The sequence below is a fragment of the Rhinolophus hipposideros genome (genome assembly GCF_964194185.1).
Source record: "Rhinolophus hipposideros genome assembly, chromosome: 8".
In the NCBI taxonomy this organism is placed as follows: Eukaryota; Metazoa; Chordata; class Mammalia; order Chiroptera; family Rhinolophidae; genus Rhinolophus; species Rhinolophus hipposideros.
This window is the reverse complement of record NC_138054.1, coordinates 48,845,825-48,860,075: the sequence shown is the minus strand read 5'-3', so window position 1 is coordinate 48,860,075 and position 14,251 is coordinate 48,845,825. Positions and strand designations below refer to the sequence as shown.

The window sequence follows — 14,251 nt, the reverse complement described above, 5'->3', positions numbered from 1 at the left end:
TCAGCCTCCAGAACTGTGAGAGAATAAATTTCTGTTATTTTAAGTCACCAAGTTTGTAGTAATTTGTTATGGGGGCCCTAGGAAACTAATACACCTTGCTATATAACAAATGATGTTTTTATTATTTTTACAATGTTATTTCTTTGCTTTTCTAACTACTCTTCTGTTGGAAAACACAAATTAGAATAATTTCAGTTTACCATTGCATTAGTCAACACTCAGAATGGCACCTTGTTCAAAGCCCGTTGCTCTGCTTATTGGTCTCATTTTATTTGTTTGCCTTATTTTACTCAAAAGTAATGTACACTTCCCAAAATTAATTTGGGAAATTAATAAGACAATTTCTTCTTTTTCTTATTCTAGATATGCTGCCATCAAAGCTCGGTATGCCAGAGAAAATAACAGGCCTTACAAAGCCCGTTATCAAACCGGAAGACTTCATCTTTGCCCAACCCCAAGTAAGTTGAATTTAGCCTATTTTGCTTTGTTTTTGGAACTAAAATGCTAGTCATGATCAAAAATTTAAATTTTTGTTCAGATGAGTTTAAATAAATGAGGCTTAATCTTACGTTCTCCTTTTAGGTTGCTTTAACTCTTCTGACTAACAAACTAACAAACAAAAGTAAATTACTTGTGCAAGTATTGGAACTTTGAAAAAAAACTGAATCACATATACTTTTAAGCTTACTACCCTTTAATAGGTTAATATACAATTTAAAAATGTGAAACTAAGTCTTAAAAAGCATAAAAGCATTCAAAACAGGCAAAACACTAAATAAACTCAGGTGTTACCCTCTCTAGGAAGCTTTCCCTGTGGGCTGTCATAGTGCTTTTATCATACCATATCATGCTCTATTCGTTTTCTATTACTATGTAACAAGTTACCACACACTTAATGGCTTAAAGCAACGCATATTTATTATTTCACAGTTTGTATATGCTCAGGGTCTAGGCATGATGTAGCTGGATCCTCTGCTTGGGATCCAATAAGGATGCAATCAGGCTATCAGCTGGGTTGCATTCTTATCTAGAGACTTGAATGAGGACGGATCTGCTTCCAAGCTCACTACCGTTGTTGACAGAGTTCACTTCCTTCTGTCCTTAGAACTGAGGCCCTGGGTTCTTGCTGGCTCTATGTTGGAGACCTCCCTCAGCTCCTAGAGGTTGCCTTCAGTTCATTGCCATGTAGGCTTTCCCAACATAGCCTCCTACTTCAGCCAACCAGCAATGAGAGTCTTTAGAGCAAGTCTGATAACAAGATGAAATTACACATAACGTAACGTAGTCACGGGAGTGAGATTCCATCACCTTTGTTATAGTTTGTCGATTAGAAGTTAAGTCACGGGTCCCACCCACACTTAAAAGAGAGCGGATTACATAAAGATGTGAAGACTAGAATGTGGAGATCGTGATGGGCCACCTCAGAATTTGTCCTCCATATGAGCTCTGTTATATCCATCTCTTTACTGCCAGTCTCCTTCAATAGAAAGTGACCTCCTGAGGGAAGGGGTTGCTTACCTCTCAGTCTGCCACAGCACAGATCTTGGCATATAGTAGCCATAAAATGCTCACAAACGGATGATTGACTGAAGGATAGAATGAAGTAGAGTTGCCGTGCTTTTATTTTGGAAAAAGCGGAATAAACCCATGATAAGTGAGAAATATGTAAGAAAGTGGAGCTGGAAGAGAGAATATTTTAAGGAATGTCCAGAAACTGATCAGCTCTCCAGTGCTGAACCTTGTCCTCTTTGCAAATGGGGTAAATAATCTTTGCTGCTAAGAGAAGAAGACTGTATCTAGGACGTTGTGATAAATTAGATTATTGTTCAGAAATATTCACTCCCTGTCCTGTTCCACCTTGATGGGCAAAATGTACTTCCTTAACGCTTGATTTTGAGCTTTGCCATGTATCTTGTTTTGGTCAATGGATTAATGGGTGTTATATGGTCAGGGCTTAGAAAGGGTTTGTGCAGTTCGGCTTGCTCTTTTTCACTCCTGCCATCATCCCAAGGACCTGCGTGGACTAGCCCTCTGGTCATAGAGAAAGATGAGAGACACAGAGCCCAACTTCCCCAGCCAAGCTTCGCAGCCATGCCCGGCTCTAAGAAGCCAACCCCCAGCTGACCTGCAGATGTGTGTCCTACACAAACGCTTATTGTTATATGTCACTGAGATTTTGTGGTTGTATGTTATGGAGCAACGGTGGACTTATACAGGACAGCAAAGGGAAGTATGACTCAGTTAGAAAAGGAATGAACTTTGGGCTTCTCTTTTGCGGACAGGGTTAGTGTGTCACAGTTTGCCAATGAGAAGAATTCACCTGAGATTTAGGAGGTGGGAAGGAAGACGAGGCCATTATTTTTGAGAAGTCATGTGTATCATACATGGCAGCTTCCTCAGACACAGCAATTTTACGCACCTCCTCACAAACTCTCACTTTACAGATATGATGACTTACCAAATATCTCCATGAACTCATAATTTTTGTCCCACTTTGGGCGGCTCTTTGAACTTCCCCATGAACTCTCGGTTCTCCCACTCATTTCAGTATATCAGGCTCAAGTAGGAAGTGACCGTTTCTCCATTCGTCCAGCTGTAGCCTTCCAGACCATCACTCCCCCAGGTCTTCCCACACCTGTATAAGCTCTATTTCCTATATTAACCACCCCCATTTATGTATTATTTATAGTGGCTCTGTTTTCCCAACTCAATGCAGACTGATACGGAAGTGAAGGGAGATACATCATTTGACAACAATCAGAGCCCAACCATCAGAACAAATTTTAATATCTTTATGAACTATTTTAAGATCAAAAAATTATAAGAAGCAGAGTTTCCAGGATCCATCCCAAGAAAGACATACACACGACGAGGCAATTAGAATTTGTGTTTTCCTAATTTATTTTAACATAGTAGCAAACTTATTGTTATTGAGTCCAACCAGTAAATCCAAGATTTCTCAGACAGATTTAAAGTACTTAAGATTTTCTAGAGGAAAGAAGTTCAAAATAGTTTATATATATATATATAAATTATTATATATACATTGTCTATACATATACATACATATATATATATATATATATATATATATATATATATATATATATATATATATATATAATGTCATAAGGAAACATTTCTATCTTTGTTTTGCTTTATGCCCTGCTAATCAAGCCAGGATTTCTTTTTATGCATCCTGGGATGTTTTGTTTTGTTTTGTTTAAACAGCGCAGAAACTCGAGGGCAAATGATCCAAGGGATTGATTCCCAGCACTCATTCCACTCCAACACTTTGATTACTCATCATGAAATCCCATTTTCCTTGCCAGCAGCTGGGAGCAGGGTGTGACACAATCCCGCCTTAAAGGAAATATATTGGGGGCCTCAGAGAATGTTTTCTTCCTCCTCTTAAAAATGTGACCCTGGAGAGAAAACCTGTGGTTTTTCTCTGGATGATGCTATGTCTGGTGTAAGTAGTACTAGAACGGCCACGGATCTCTTCCTGGGACTCTCAAGATGAAGACAACAGCAGAGAAGGCTTAGCAGAGCAGTGGGAAGAACTTGTTCTTAATGGCATTGTTGGGTCACTGCATCATCTGATCCTGTCCTACCTCTGACTTCTGTCTCCTGTGTGACAGACATTTCCCTGTTGTTTAAACAGGTTGGACTCTGTATTTCTTGTACTCAAAAGCAGGTGAATTCAGAAAGGCCCAAATATGGCTAGAAAGAATGAGAGACAGCCCATCAAGGATATGGGTATAGAAAATTAAGTTGAACGTTTTCTCAAAGAAAAGGCAGAATTAATTTTTAAGTTAATGAAAGCTAAAGGTTAATATTAAAATACAAAAACAAAGACTCAATCGTTGGGGACCTCAGGGTTCTCATAGGATAATGGCAGCTGTCGAAATTCAAATCTCTCCACAAATCTTTCTGTAAACCAAAGACAGCAAGAGAGCAATTCACTCATCACCCTGTCTACAGCATAACTGGAAGACAACGAATATTACAAGGCTCATTTGATAAGCAATTGGGGAAATAAACATTTGAGGCCAACAGCATTTGTCCTGGAACCCACCCTAGGCAATGAATCAGGTGACAACTATGCAGATGTGAGAAGAATGCCATGACATTGTAGAGGTAGCAGAACATAAATAACACCAACTGGGATTCATCCCTAGAAAGCAACTTCCCCGTGCTAAGTGGAAATATTGAGAAGTATAGATACTATATCTGTATTCTTCTTTTAAAAATGTAATCAATTTATTTCCCTGTTTACAAGACCTGTGCACGAAAGATGAAATTCCTTTACATGGCATGTGAGGCTTTCCTAATCTGGCCTCAGCCAGCTCACTGAATTAATTCTCTATGCACAATAGGATAGTGATTTTGGGTCCCAAGGGTCTGGGATCAATTCTTATTAGCTGGATATCCTTGGATAAGTAACTGCAGGTCACTCAGTCTTGATTTCCTCATCTGTAAAATAAGGGTAACAATACCTGCCTGACACAAAAGGTTGTGTCTAAGTCTGATACTATAAATGTATATTACTTAGCACAGCACCTGGCACTGTGTACATAAATACTGAAGTGTCAACTCTGATTACCTCCAAACTTGTCAGGTCCTCTAAGACCTGTGTGCCTTCGTGTGTGCTGTGTCCTCTCTCTAAAGCGCTCCTCCCTCCCAGCTTTACCCTTCTCTGTTTAGGAAATTGCTCCTCCTCTTTCAAAGTCCACATCTATTTTCCTAGACACAGTGGTTCTGTCCTTGTGCCACTGAAGTATTCCCAGACACCTTTTCCCGTACACGTCTACTGGCACTTAGCAGGGACTCAGTAAATATGTGTTAAATGAATGGACTAACAGCATGAAATGATTGACCACAGTGGAAAGAATAATACATAACAAATAAAGTTGCTTTGCAACATGTAAAATTTAGAAAGTTTAAAAAGGTTGCTTGCATTCACTGACATGGTCTTAGGCATTATGCTGCAAATGCAGGAACACTTCTCTTTCTCTTGTGTTTCCTGGCATGTCTGTTAAATTTCTGTTTTTCGTGTTTACCACTGTCGTTCAATTTTTTTTTTCCAGATTCACAAATTGAAACGGATATTGTCCCAAAGATGAATGAAACGGGGGAGGTGGGGAAGAGTGATGGTGATGATGACGACGCACATGAATCATGGGAAGAAGAAGTGGAAGGTCTGGTCGCCTGGACCAACACCCTTGATACAGATACTTTAGACGATTAAGTCTAACACTGCAGGATTTGAAAAATAAACAGCCTGAGCCACAGCTCAGCTTCATATAGCAACGTGGGAAGGCTCTCAGAACTTGGATTCCATTTTTTTCAAGGTGGTCTCAGCCTCTCACTGCAAGTACACATTAGAAATATAAGTACGAATCAACGAATACGTTGCTTTGAATTTTTCGAGCTCCACTTCCTTGTTTGTACCTGTTAGCCATGATAGGGGTGTTCATTGTGGTGTTCCAATCAATAGTATTGCACCCACAGTTGTTAGACTACGGGATGCAAGTCTTTGTGGGGAGGACATGGGTCAGGAGAAGCTGGAATGGGAGGGGAACACTCAGGAGCTTCAGCACTGGTAGAAGTGCTGAACCCAGATAGAGAGATTCATATGTTTATCTACATGCATCTTGTTTGGTGTCTTGTTTCTTCCATATTCAAGGGATGAAATGTTGCCTGTCCACCAGTGTTCCTCTTCTGTTTTCTCCCAGAATATATGCTCTGTTTTCTTTTGACTTAACCGACCATCTCCTCATGTTCTCATTAACTTTTTTTTCTCCCCCTCTTTTTGCTGTGTTGCCTCAACATGCAAATATGCTCGGGTCGCTCATATTCTAAAATACGTCCCAGTGATGACCCAGCATTTCTATTTCCTTCCACCTACATCATTCATATTTTCTCAGTTAGATTTATTAATAGTAGTCTATCATTTGTTCTCTTCATTTCTTTCATTCACTTTACATTCGCACCTACTGCACGATAAAAATCTATCTTCTGCTTATACTACTCAATTAAAATTCACTAGGGCCACCAAAGTCTTCCATATTGCCAAAATTCAACAGATGCCTTATCTTACTGGGCCTCTAGGCTATACTTGATATTATTGATATTATTGATCACGTCTCTCTTTTTTAAAAAATGGTTATTGCCTTGTCTTCAGAGAGACTTGTTTTGAAACTTACCTACACAAAGCTCTCCCCCACAAACACCATAAATATCTATAGATATGAATACATATATACGTATATATACATATATGTATATATACGTATATATGTACATATACATATATATGTCTATGTACGAGGTATGATAAAAATATGGTGAATGTTTAAATAAAATAATTTATTACAATAAAAGACAAATTGCCATTAATCCCCTTCAAAATACTCCCCCTCCCTTCAAACACACTTAGCCCATTGTTCTTGCCAACTTTCTGAAGCAGTTCTGGAAGTCCTCTTTCATGACTGTCTTTAGTCGCAGTGTCATGGCCGCCTCAATGTCTTGAATTGATTCAGAACATTTACCTTTCGTGGTCATTTTGACTTTGGGGAAGAGTCAGAAATCACACAGTGCCAGATCTGGTGAATAAGGTGGATGAAGACACACTGTAATGTTTTTATTTGACAGAAATTGCTGTATACCAGAAGTGATGTGTGACATGGAGGATTGTCATAATGGAGGATGAAACCATTTGACCATTTCTAAGGCCATTTTCCTATGCATATCATTTCTTAAATGCTCTAATAAGTCCTTATAATATTCAGAGTTTACCATAATATTCCTGGATACAAACTCAGCTCGCATAATTCTATCAAGGTAAAAAAATACAGTTACTGTGTTTCCCAAAAAATAAGACCTAGCTGGACAATCAGCTCTAATGCGTCTTTTGGAGCGAAAATTAATATAAGACCCAGTATTATATTTATTATATTACATTATATTATATTATAGACTGGGTCTTCTTTTTTTTCTATAGAATGTGACTGGGTCTTACATTATTTTTTGCTCCAAAAGGCTCATTGGAGCCTTTTGGCTAGGTCTTATTTTCCGGGCAACACGATAATATCATCTTTCCATTGGCACTCGACAGCAGCATTCACTATTTTTTTATCACACCTCATATATCTATAGATAGATGATAGATAGATAGATAGATAGATAGATAGATAGATAGATAGATAGATAATGCCTGACCTTGGAACTACTTATTAAATCTCTCCCTTGTTTCTAGGGAAACTGATTTTAGTTCCTATGAAGGTGTCATAATTACAATTTCAATATTTTAAATGGCTTTATGTCTATTTAGGTTATGCATTTCTTCTTGAGTGAACTTTTGGTAGTTTGCATCATTCATGTAATTTATCCATTTCATCAAAATGGACTAATTTCTGGCATAAAGTAATTCATAATATTTCCTTATTGTCCTTTAATATCTGTAAAATCTGTAATTATGTCACTATATCTTCTCTCTTTTTTCCTGATCAGTCTGACTAACAGTTTATCAATTTTGTTAATCTTCTCTAATAACTAGCTCTTGGTTTAATTTATGTTCTCTATTGTTTTCTCTTTTCTATTTTACTGATTTCCACTATAATATTTATTATTTCCTGTCTTCTGCTTACTTTGGGTTTAATTTACTCTTTTTCCCATTAATTTAAGGCGGAAGCTGAGGTCATTGATTTGAGACCTTTGTTCTTTTCTAATATAGGAATTTTAGTACTATATGTTTCCTCTAAGTACTGCTTTTCATCTTCCCACTAATTTTTACGTTGTTATATTTTCACTTTCATTCATTTCAAAATAATTCTAATTACTTTTTTTATTCTTCTACAACTCATGTATTATTATTATTATTATTATTATTATTATTATTATTATATTTTAATTGGGGAAGGGGAACAGGACTTTACTGGGGAACAGTGTGTTTTTCCCAGGGCTCATAATATCCAAGTCAAGTTGTCGTCCTTTCAATCTTAGTTGTGGAGGGCGCAGCTCAGCTCCAAGTCTGGTTGTCATTGTTCAGTCTTAGTTGCAGGGGGTACTGCCCACCATCCCTTGCTTTGGAGTTGAACCGGCAACCTTGTGGTTGAGAGCACTCACTCCAACCAACTGAGTCATCCAGGCGCCCAGGAGCTCAGTGGCAGTTCAGCTGCAGCTCGTTGTCTTCATTCTCGTTGCGGAGGGCGCAGCTCACTAGCCTGTGTGGGAATCAAAATGGCAACCCTATTGCCCAGAGCTCACACTCTAACCAACTGAGCCACCCATCCACCCCGACCCATGTATTATTAAAAGTATTTTGTTTACTTTACAAATATTGGGAGATTTTCCAGAGATCTTTGTATTATTAATTTCTACTGTAGTTCCATGTGGAAAGAGAACATGCTATGTTTGATTTAAATCCTTTTAAGTTTATTGACACTTGTTTAATGGCTCATAATATGATCGATCTTGTCAAATGTTCCACGAACATTTGAAAAGCATGTATATTCTGCTACTGTTGAGTGATAATTCTTTAATTGTCAATTAGGTGAAGTTAGTTGATTGTGTCATTCAAGTTTTTATATCTTCACTGATTTTCTGTCTGCCAGTTTCATCAATTATTGAGAGAGGTGTGTTGAACAATATGACTGTTATTGTGGATTAATCTATTTCTCCCATCAGTTTTATCAGGTTTGGTTCACATCTTTCGCAGCTTTGTTATTAGCTTTGTATACATTTAGGATTTTTGTATCCTCTTGATGAATGGGCCCCTTTATCATTTTGAAATGACCTCTTTGCTTTAAAATCTACTTTGTCTGATAATCTTATAGCCACTCCACTTTTCTTTTGATTACTGTTAATATGGTATATCTTTTTCTATTCTATTACTTTTAACCTATCTGTTACAATAGTACCTATCTCTAGACTTGTCAAAAAAGTTAAATGAGATAATAAGATAAGATAAATATAGATGCAAACAAGTAAGATAAAAGAGCATAGAACATAGCAAATGTTCACTGTATGTTAATTATTATGACTATTTGCTATTTCTCCTCACTGTAGTCAAGGCAGGGAGAATATTACCTAACATATCAGAATGTTTGCATTACATGACTATAGTTATTTTTTCTATTTTTAGAATGGAAACAAAAAAATACAAAAAAATATGAAGGCCAAAACAGAAGTGCTTTTTAAAAAAAATTCCTATTGAGAACATTTCCTACTGTATAACCTAAGTGAGGTGGTATGGTAGTTAGGAGCTCAGATTCTAGAGCCAGAATGCCTGGATGGATCTGCCATATGCTTTTTTGCCATGTGACCTTGGGCCAGTTATTATACTTTACCTTCTTGCATTTTGGTTGCTTCATCAGTCAAGGATGAGTTATGATGGCACTTAGGTTCCTATGGCTGTTGAGGAGACCTAGTGCATCAATACATTAATATTTGTGAAAGTGCTCAGAATGGTGTCTGACCGATGATAAGCATTTTTATGTATATATATGTGTGTGTGTATGTGTGTGTATTTGACAAAATAACAAACTTCACTTTCTTCTACTAATTGTTCTAATGAAGTATGAAAGAAATTCATATTCAGAAAGCCTAAACTGAAGCCCATAAATCTGCAGTTTTATTAAATACCCCAATTGATTCTGATGGAAATTATCAGTGGATGACATTTTAAGAGGCAGTATAATTCCAAGATTTAGTTCAAATATGATTAACATGGCACGACAAATGGTGTCATTTGGTAATGGGAGTGTCATTGTGTAGTGAAGCCCTATGACCGAGTGCATCGTTTAATTTGGGGACAGATGTCAAGTCTAAAGTTGAGGTACTGTGTGAATATGAGTCCAGCCCGCTTGTGCTAGGCCCATGTGCATTCAGAAAAGAATGGGGGATAAAAGAAGCAGGAAATCCTATTTAAAAATTTTTCCCATAATGTTTGGATTTATGTCATTAAAATCTTAGAGTCAGGTTTTTGAAAATTGTTGTCTTGTTTAGACTCCTCTTTCCCTCCAGATGGCGCTAGTTCGTTATTTTACGCACTCCAGTCAAGGGACACTGACATTTTCCCTCCAAGCCAGCTACCAAGTCTTGTTATGCTTTTAAAGGCTTGCCTGGCACATGAACGTTTTATAAAAGCAGGACTGGTTTGCTTTCCCTCCCCAGACAGATGTTTACTCGGGACTTGGAAAGGCTTACTACGAGGAAAATCGCCCAGAGCTTACAAATTATGCACGGTGATAAAATCATAGAACCAACCTGGACCAGTCGGTCAGTCGTCACCGCTGCCTTCGGGCAGGACCACACAGATACCAGCCTCTCAGAGATGAGAATGAGAATTAGTACACACATCAGTGCGTTCACTGAGAGTTCCTCACCTCCTACGTGAAGGAGGGAGGGCGTTCTCTAGGGGCTGGCAGAGAGCAAGGAGGCCCCAGTGCCCATCCTCCGTCCAGACAGCCTTTGCCTCCTTGTCTCTCACTTCCAGACCATGGATATTCCTACACAGTAAATGTGTCCGGCATCCTTGAGTGAGGTAGGTGGTCATGGGAGGTCCTATTGCCTGCCTCTCTTTGTTGATTACCAAAAAGGTATAAAGAGACCCAGAATGTATTTTTTTTTTTAATTTTTATTTTGTGAGACCCAGAATGAAATTTAACCCACTATCTCCAGAGAGTGAGATCCAAATCTTATTTAACTATTCAATTCCAGAAGGAATATTCGATATTTATCTTCCAGTTCTTTTTGGTTACTCTGATTCCCAGATGCAAAAGTAGAAGCCCACTTGCTCTGGGGTTTTCATCGTAAAAGTTGTAGAACAGCTGGCTCTCATTTTCTGAACAATATCCCTTAGTCGCTCTGAAGGGTAATTTTAAGTGTCCCATACTTTTCTACTACCTGTAATAATAACCCCAGACTTTTTTTTTTCTTTTCCAACTCAGATCTGCCTATTGCCAGCGTCTGTACTTCGATCCACTTGGCTTTGCTTATGTTTATTTATTTATTTATTTCAGTGGCAGTTGACATTCTACACTATTTTCTATTAGGTTCAGGTGTACAGCATAGTGGTTAAACATTTATATGATTTATGCGGTGATTCCCCCCGATTAGTCCAGTCCCCACCTGGCACTATACATACTTGTTGTAACATTATTGACTGCGTTCTCTGCTGTACTTTACTACCCCACCAACCCCAGTCTTACACTCTTTGTCATGGCCTAGATGTCCAGATCCTCTTTCTGACTCTTCATCTTATTTTTAAGTTCTAGAGACCAGACTAGACTCCAAATGAAAAGTGATCACTCTAAGGACCAAGGATAATTATATTTACAAGTTGAATTGTTTCAACAAGTAGAATTACGACATCCAATATGAACTCCTGGGGCTTTTTTGCATGTCTCAACAACTAGCTCATGTTAATGATGCTTTACTGATAAGAGAAAAATGTTTTCTGTGGAGGAGAAAATCATATCTAATAGTTGTATTCACAAGCTGCTCTATATTTTGAAGTTAAACTACATAATTAAGATATTGTTCTGGTGAAGTGTATGTGTAATAATTGATTCATAATATGTCTAAAATAAAGCTAAGTGTATGTCAACAGTGAAGCTAATTAATAAGATAACATTACTTTAAAGTTTAAAACAAACATTGAAATTATAACTCTGATTCCTTATATTGTGTGACCACTAGAAGTAAAAATTTCCCCATATTCAGCTGCAAGTAACAGAAGACCTAATAGATGATTAGCAAAGTAGAGATTTGTTTTACTCACAAAACAAAGAACCCTGAGGTGTGAAGTTGGTGGTCTTGGTCCAGCTCGTTGTGTAATGATGCTGCCAAAGGCAAAGCTTTTTCTATGTTTCCACTCTGCCATTTCAGTGTTGGCCTTTGTCTTCATACCTTTTGTCTTACGATTGCAAGATGGCTGCTAAAGCTCCAGACATCAATTCTGTGTTTAAGATAGAAAAAAGGGGAGAAAAGGAAAGGGGAGCAATGCTGGCTACTACCTCTGTTCCAGGGCAAAAGATTATCTCAATGTCTTCAATGCTAGAAAATAAAACTGCTAGCAAATTTAAAGCCGGTTCTTATTAATATGATTTATCCATATATTTTTCATTCATTGTTGATTCATTAGGTAGTTTACAATATCCTTTGCCACAGTTTAAAATGCATTAATTAATAAGGAAGAAAGGGTAACTATATATATATATATATATATATATATATATATATATATATATATATATATGTACATACATATATATGTATATATGTATCAATTTACATTTTAAGATTTTGTATTTTTGCATTTGCAAATATGTCTGGCTCACTTTGAAGCAGATGAGAGACAGGCAATGAAGACTATAGAAATTCTAGGCATTTTTAGCTTGGTTATGCGACCAAATATCCTGGGTGACCTAGGACAGAGGCATTTCACATCTTCCATGAAACCAGCAGATATAAAACGGATCCCAATACAGGGTCCTCCTTGAAGTAATTTCTTCTCAAAAAATGGCTTAGAATGAAGGGATTGTGGAATGATGAGGCCCATTTTGTATTTCAGAATTTGTGGGTTTCAATGATGTAGACAGTCCATTGACATCTCAGACGAGGCCATAGCAAATTAGGAGACACGTAGCAGCAGTCAGGGATGGTCAGGCGCAGGGCAACCCCAGAAAGAAGATGGCTTAATGTTAGCATCCAGTATAACCTGCAGGCCTAGAACCCAAGACGCCTAGACAGGGCCTGGGGAGAACAAGGTACTTGTCATCAAGAGCAATTCCAATTATTATCTAAGAGCAGTAAACTACGGTGTCTTAGAGCAGAGGACTTAGTGATTCAGCATTCAGGGGAGTAGCATTCAACATTCAATACTTTGACACATCAGCAAAGCTCTGAGCTGTAGAACTGATTTCACTCTATAAATAAAACCAATCAGGGACTTAGATATCCAGTCCCTCCAGTTTTGAGGCCTCAGTTGATTGACTTAGTGATAAAATAAGTCCAGTGCCATTGTCTCATATTAAAATAGCTGATTTGTACAAAGAGAGAACAAAAAAAATGGAAGACTTTTTTATCTTTAACTTTGGCCATAATATTAATATGGCAAAAAATTGAAAGAGAACCTTAACAAAGAAAATTTAAGAAATGTTCGGGCTCTCAAGATAGCTAGAGGGAAGTGAACCTTAACTTAACTTACAAAGAAGTAAACCCAAGGAACATGCTATCTTGTTTTGGACAGAGCATTTAAAAGATACCTGGCTCTGGCCAAAAATGAAAAATAAAGATACAATCTATTAAAATAAAAGATTTGGAAATGTGAAATTAAGGAAAAATATGAATTTCTGCACTCTAAACTCCAGCTCATGATTTTGTCAAAATCTGTTAGTTCAGTTTTCTCTAAAGTCATCATAAGTATAATCAATACTTCTATGGACTAGGGTTATCTAATTCTGCATACACATGGTATCTGCATTGTGTCTATCCTAACATCTGCAAGTATATGGTCTTTGATTTGTTACTCACAAAAGGAAGAGATCAAATGGTGTATCAGTTAGCTTTTGCTGCGTAACAAGCTACCTTTGAACTCTGTGGCTCAAACCAACAGCCATTTATGTAGCTCACAATTCTTCATATCAGCAATTTGGGGTGGGCTTGGGCTTATCTTTTCAGTTCTTCTGGTAGCAGTGGGGCTCACGCATCTGTATCTGCAGCCAGCATCCATGTTTCTGCAGTCAGCATCCAGCTTAGTCGAGGTCTGTCTGATCTAAAGGGCTCCAACTGGGATAGCTTGTCTTTGTTCTTTTTGGCCTTTCATCCTTTAGCTGACTAGCACAGGCTTGTTTACATGGCAGCTGGACAGGCTTCCAGAGAGAGTGGAAGTGTTCAAGGTCTCTTGAGGCCTGAGTTCACAACTGGCACACCATTACTTCCGCTAAATTCTGTTAGCCAACACAGGTCACAAGTTCAGCCCAGATTTGAGGGGAGGACAAATTGACTCCATCTCTTAATGGGAAGGGCTGTGAATCCATGTTACAGAGGATATGAACACAGGGAGGAGTGAAGAATTGTGGTCACTTTTACATCTACTACAAAAAAGGCACATGAATCACTACAAACCTCTCCCTACTAGGACTACAAAAAAAGTCTTTATTTGTTCATTACATGCCTGGCATTGTACTATGTAGTAGGGATCGGGCAGGAGATACTGTAATAATTACTATATTCACTGTGC

The 14,251-nt window shown here is 37.8% G+C and overlaps 1 protein-coding gene across 1 annotated transcript in view; it reads left to right on the top strand.

Moving 5' to 3' along the window:
• UBE2U (ubiquitin conjugating enzyme E2 U) overlaps positions 1 to 6,379 on the top strand; it is a 52,578-nt gene extending 46,199 nt beyond the window's left edge. Inside the window, exons 9-10 of the mRNA XM_081056375.1 lie at positions 364 to 458; positions 5,091 to 6,379. Coding sequence (XP_080912501.1) covers positions 364 to 458; positions 5,091 to 5,251 — 256 coding nt within the window. The 3' untranslated portion in view covers positions 5,252 to 6,379. The remainder of the gene's footprint in view (positions 1 to 363; positions 459 to 5,090) is intronic.
• The last annotated feature ends 7,872 nt before the right edge of the window (positions 6,380 to 14,251 follow it).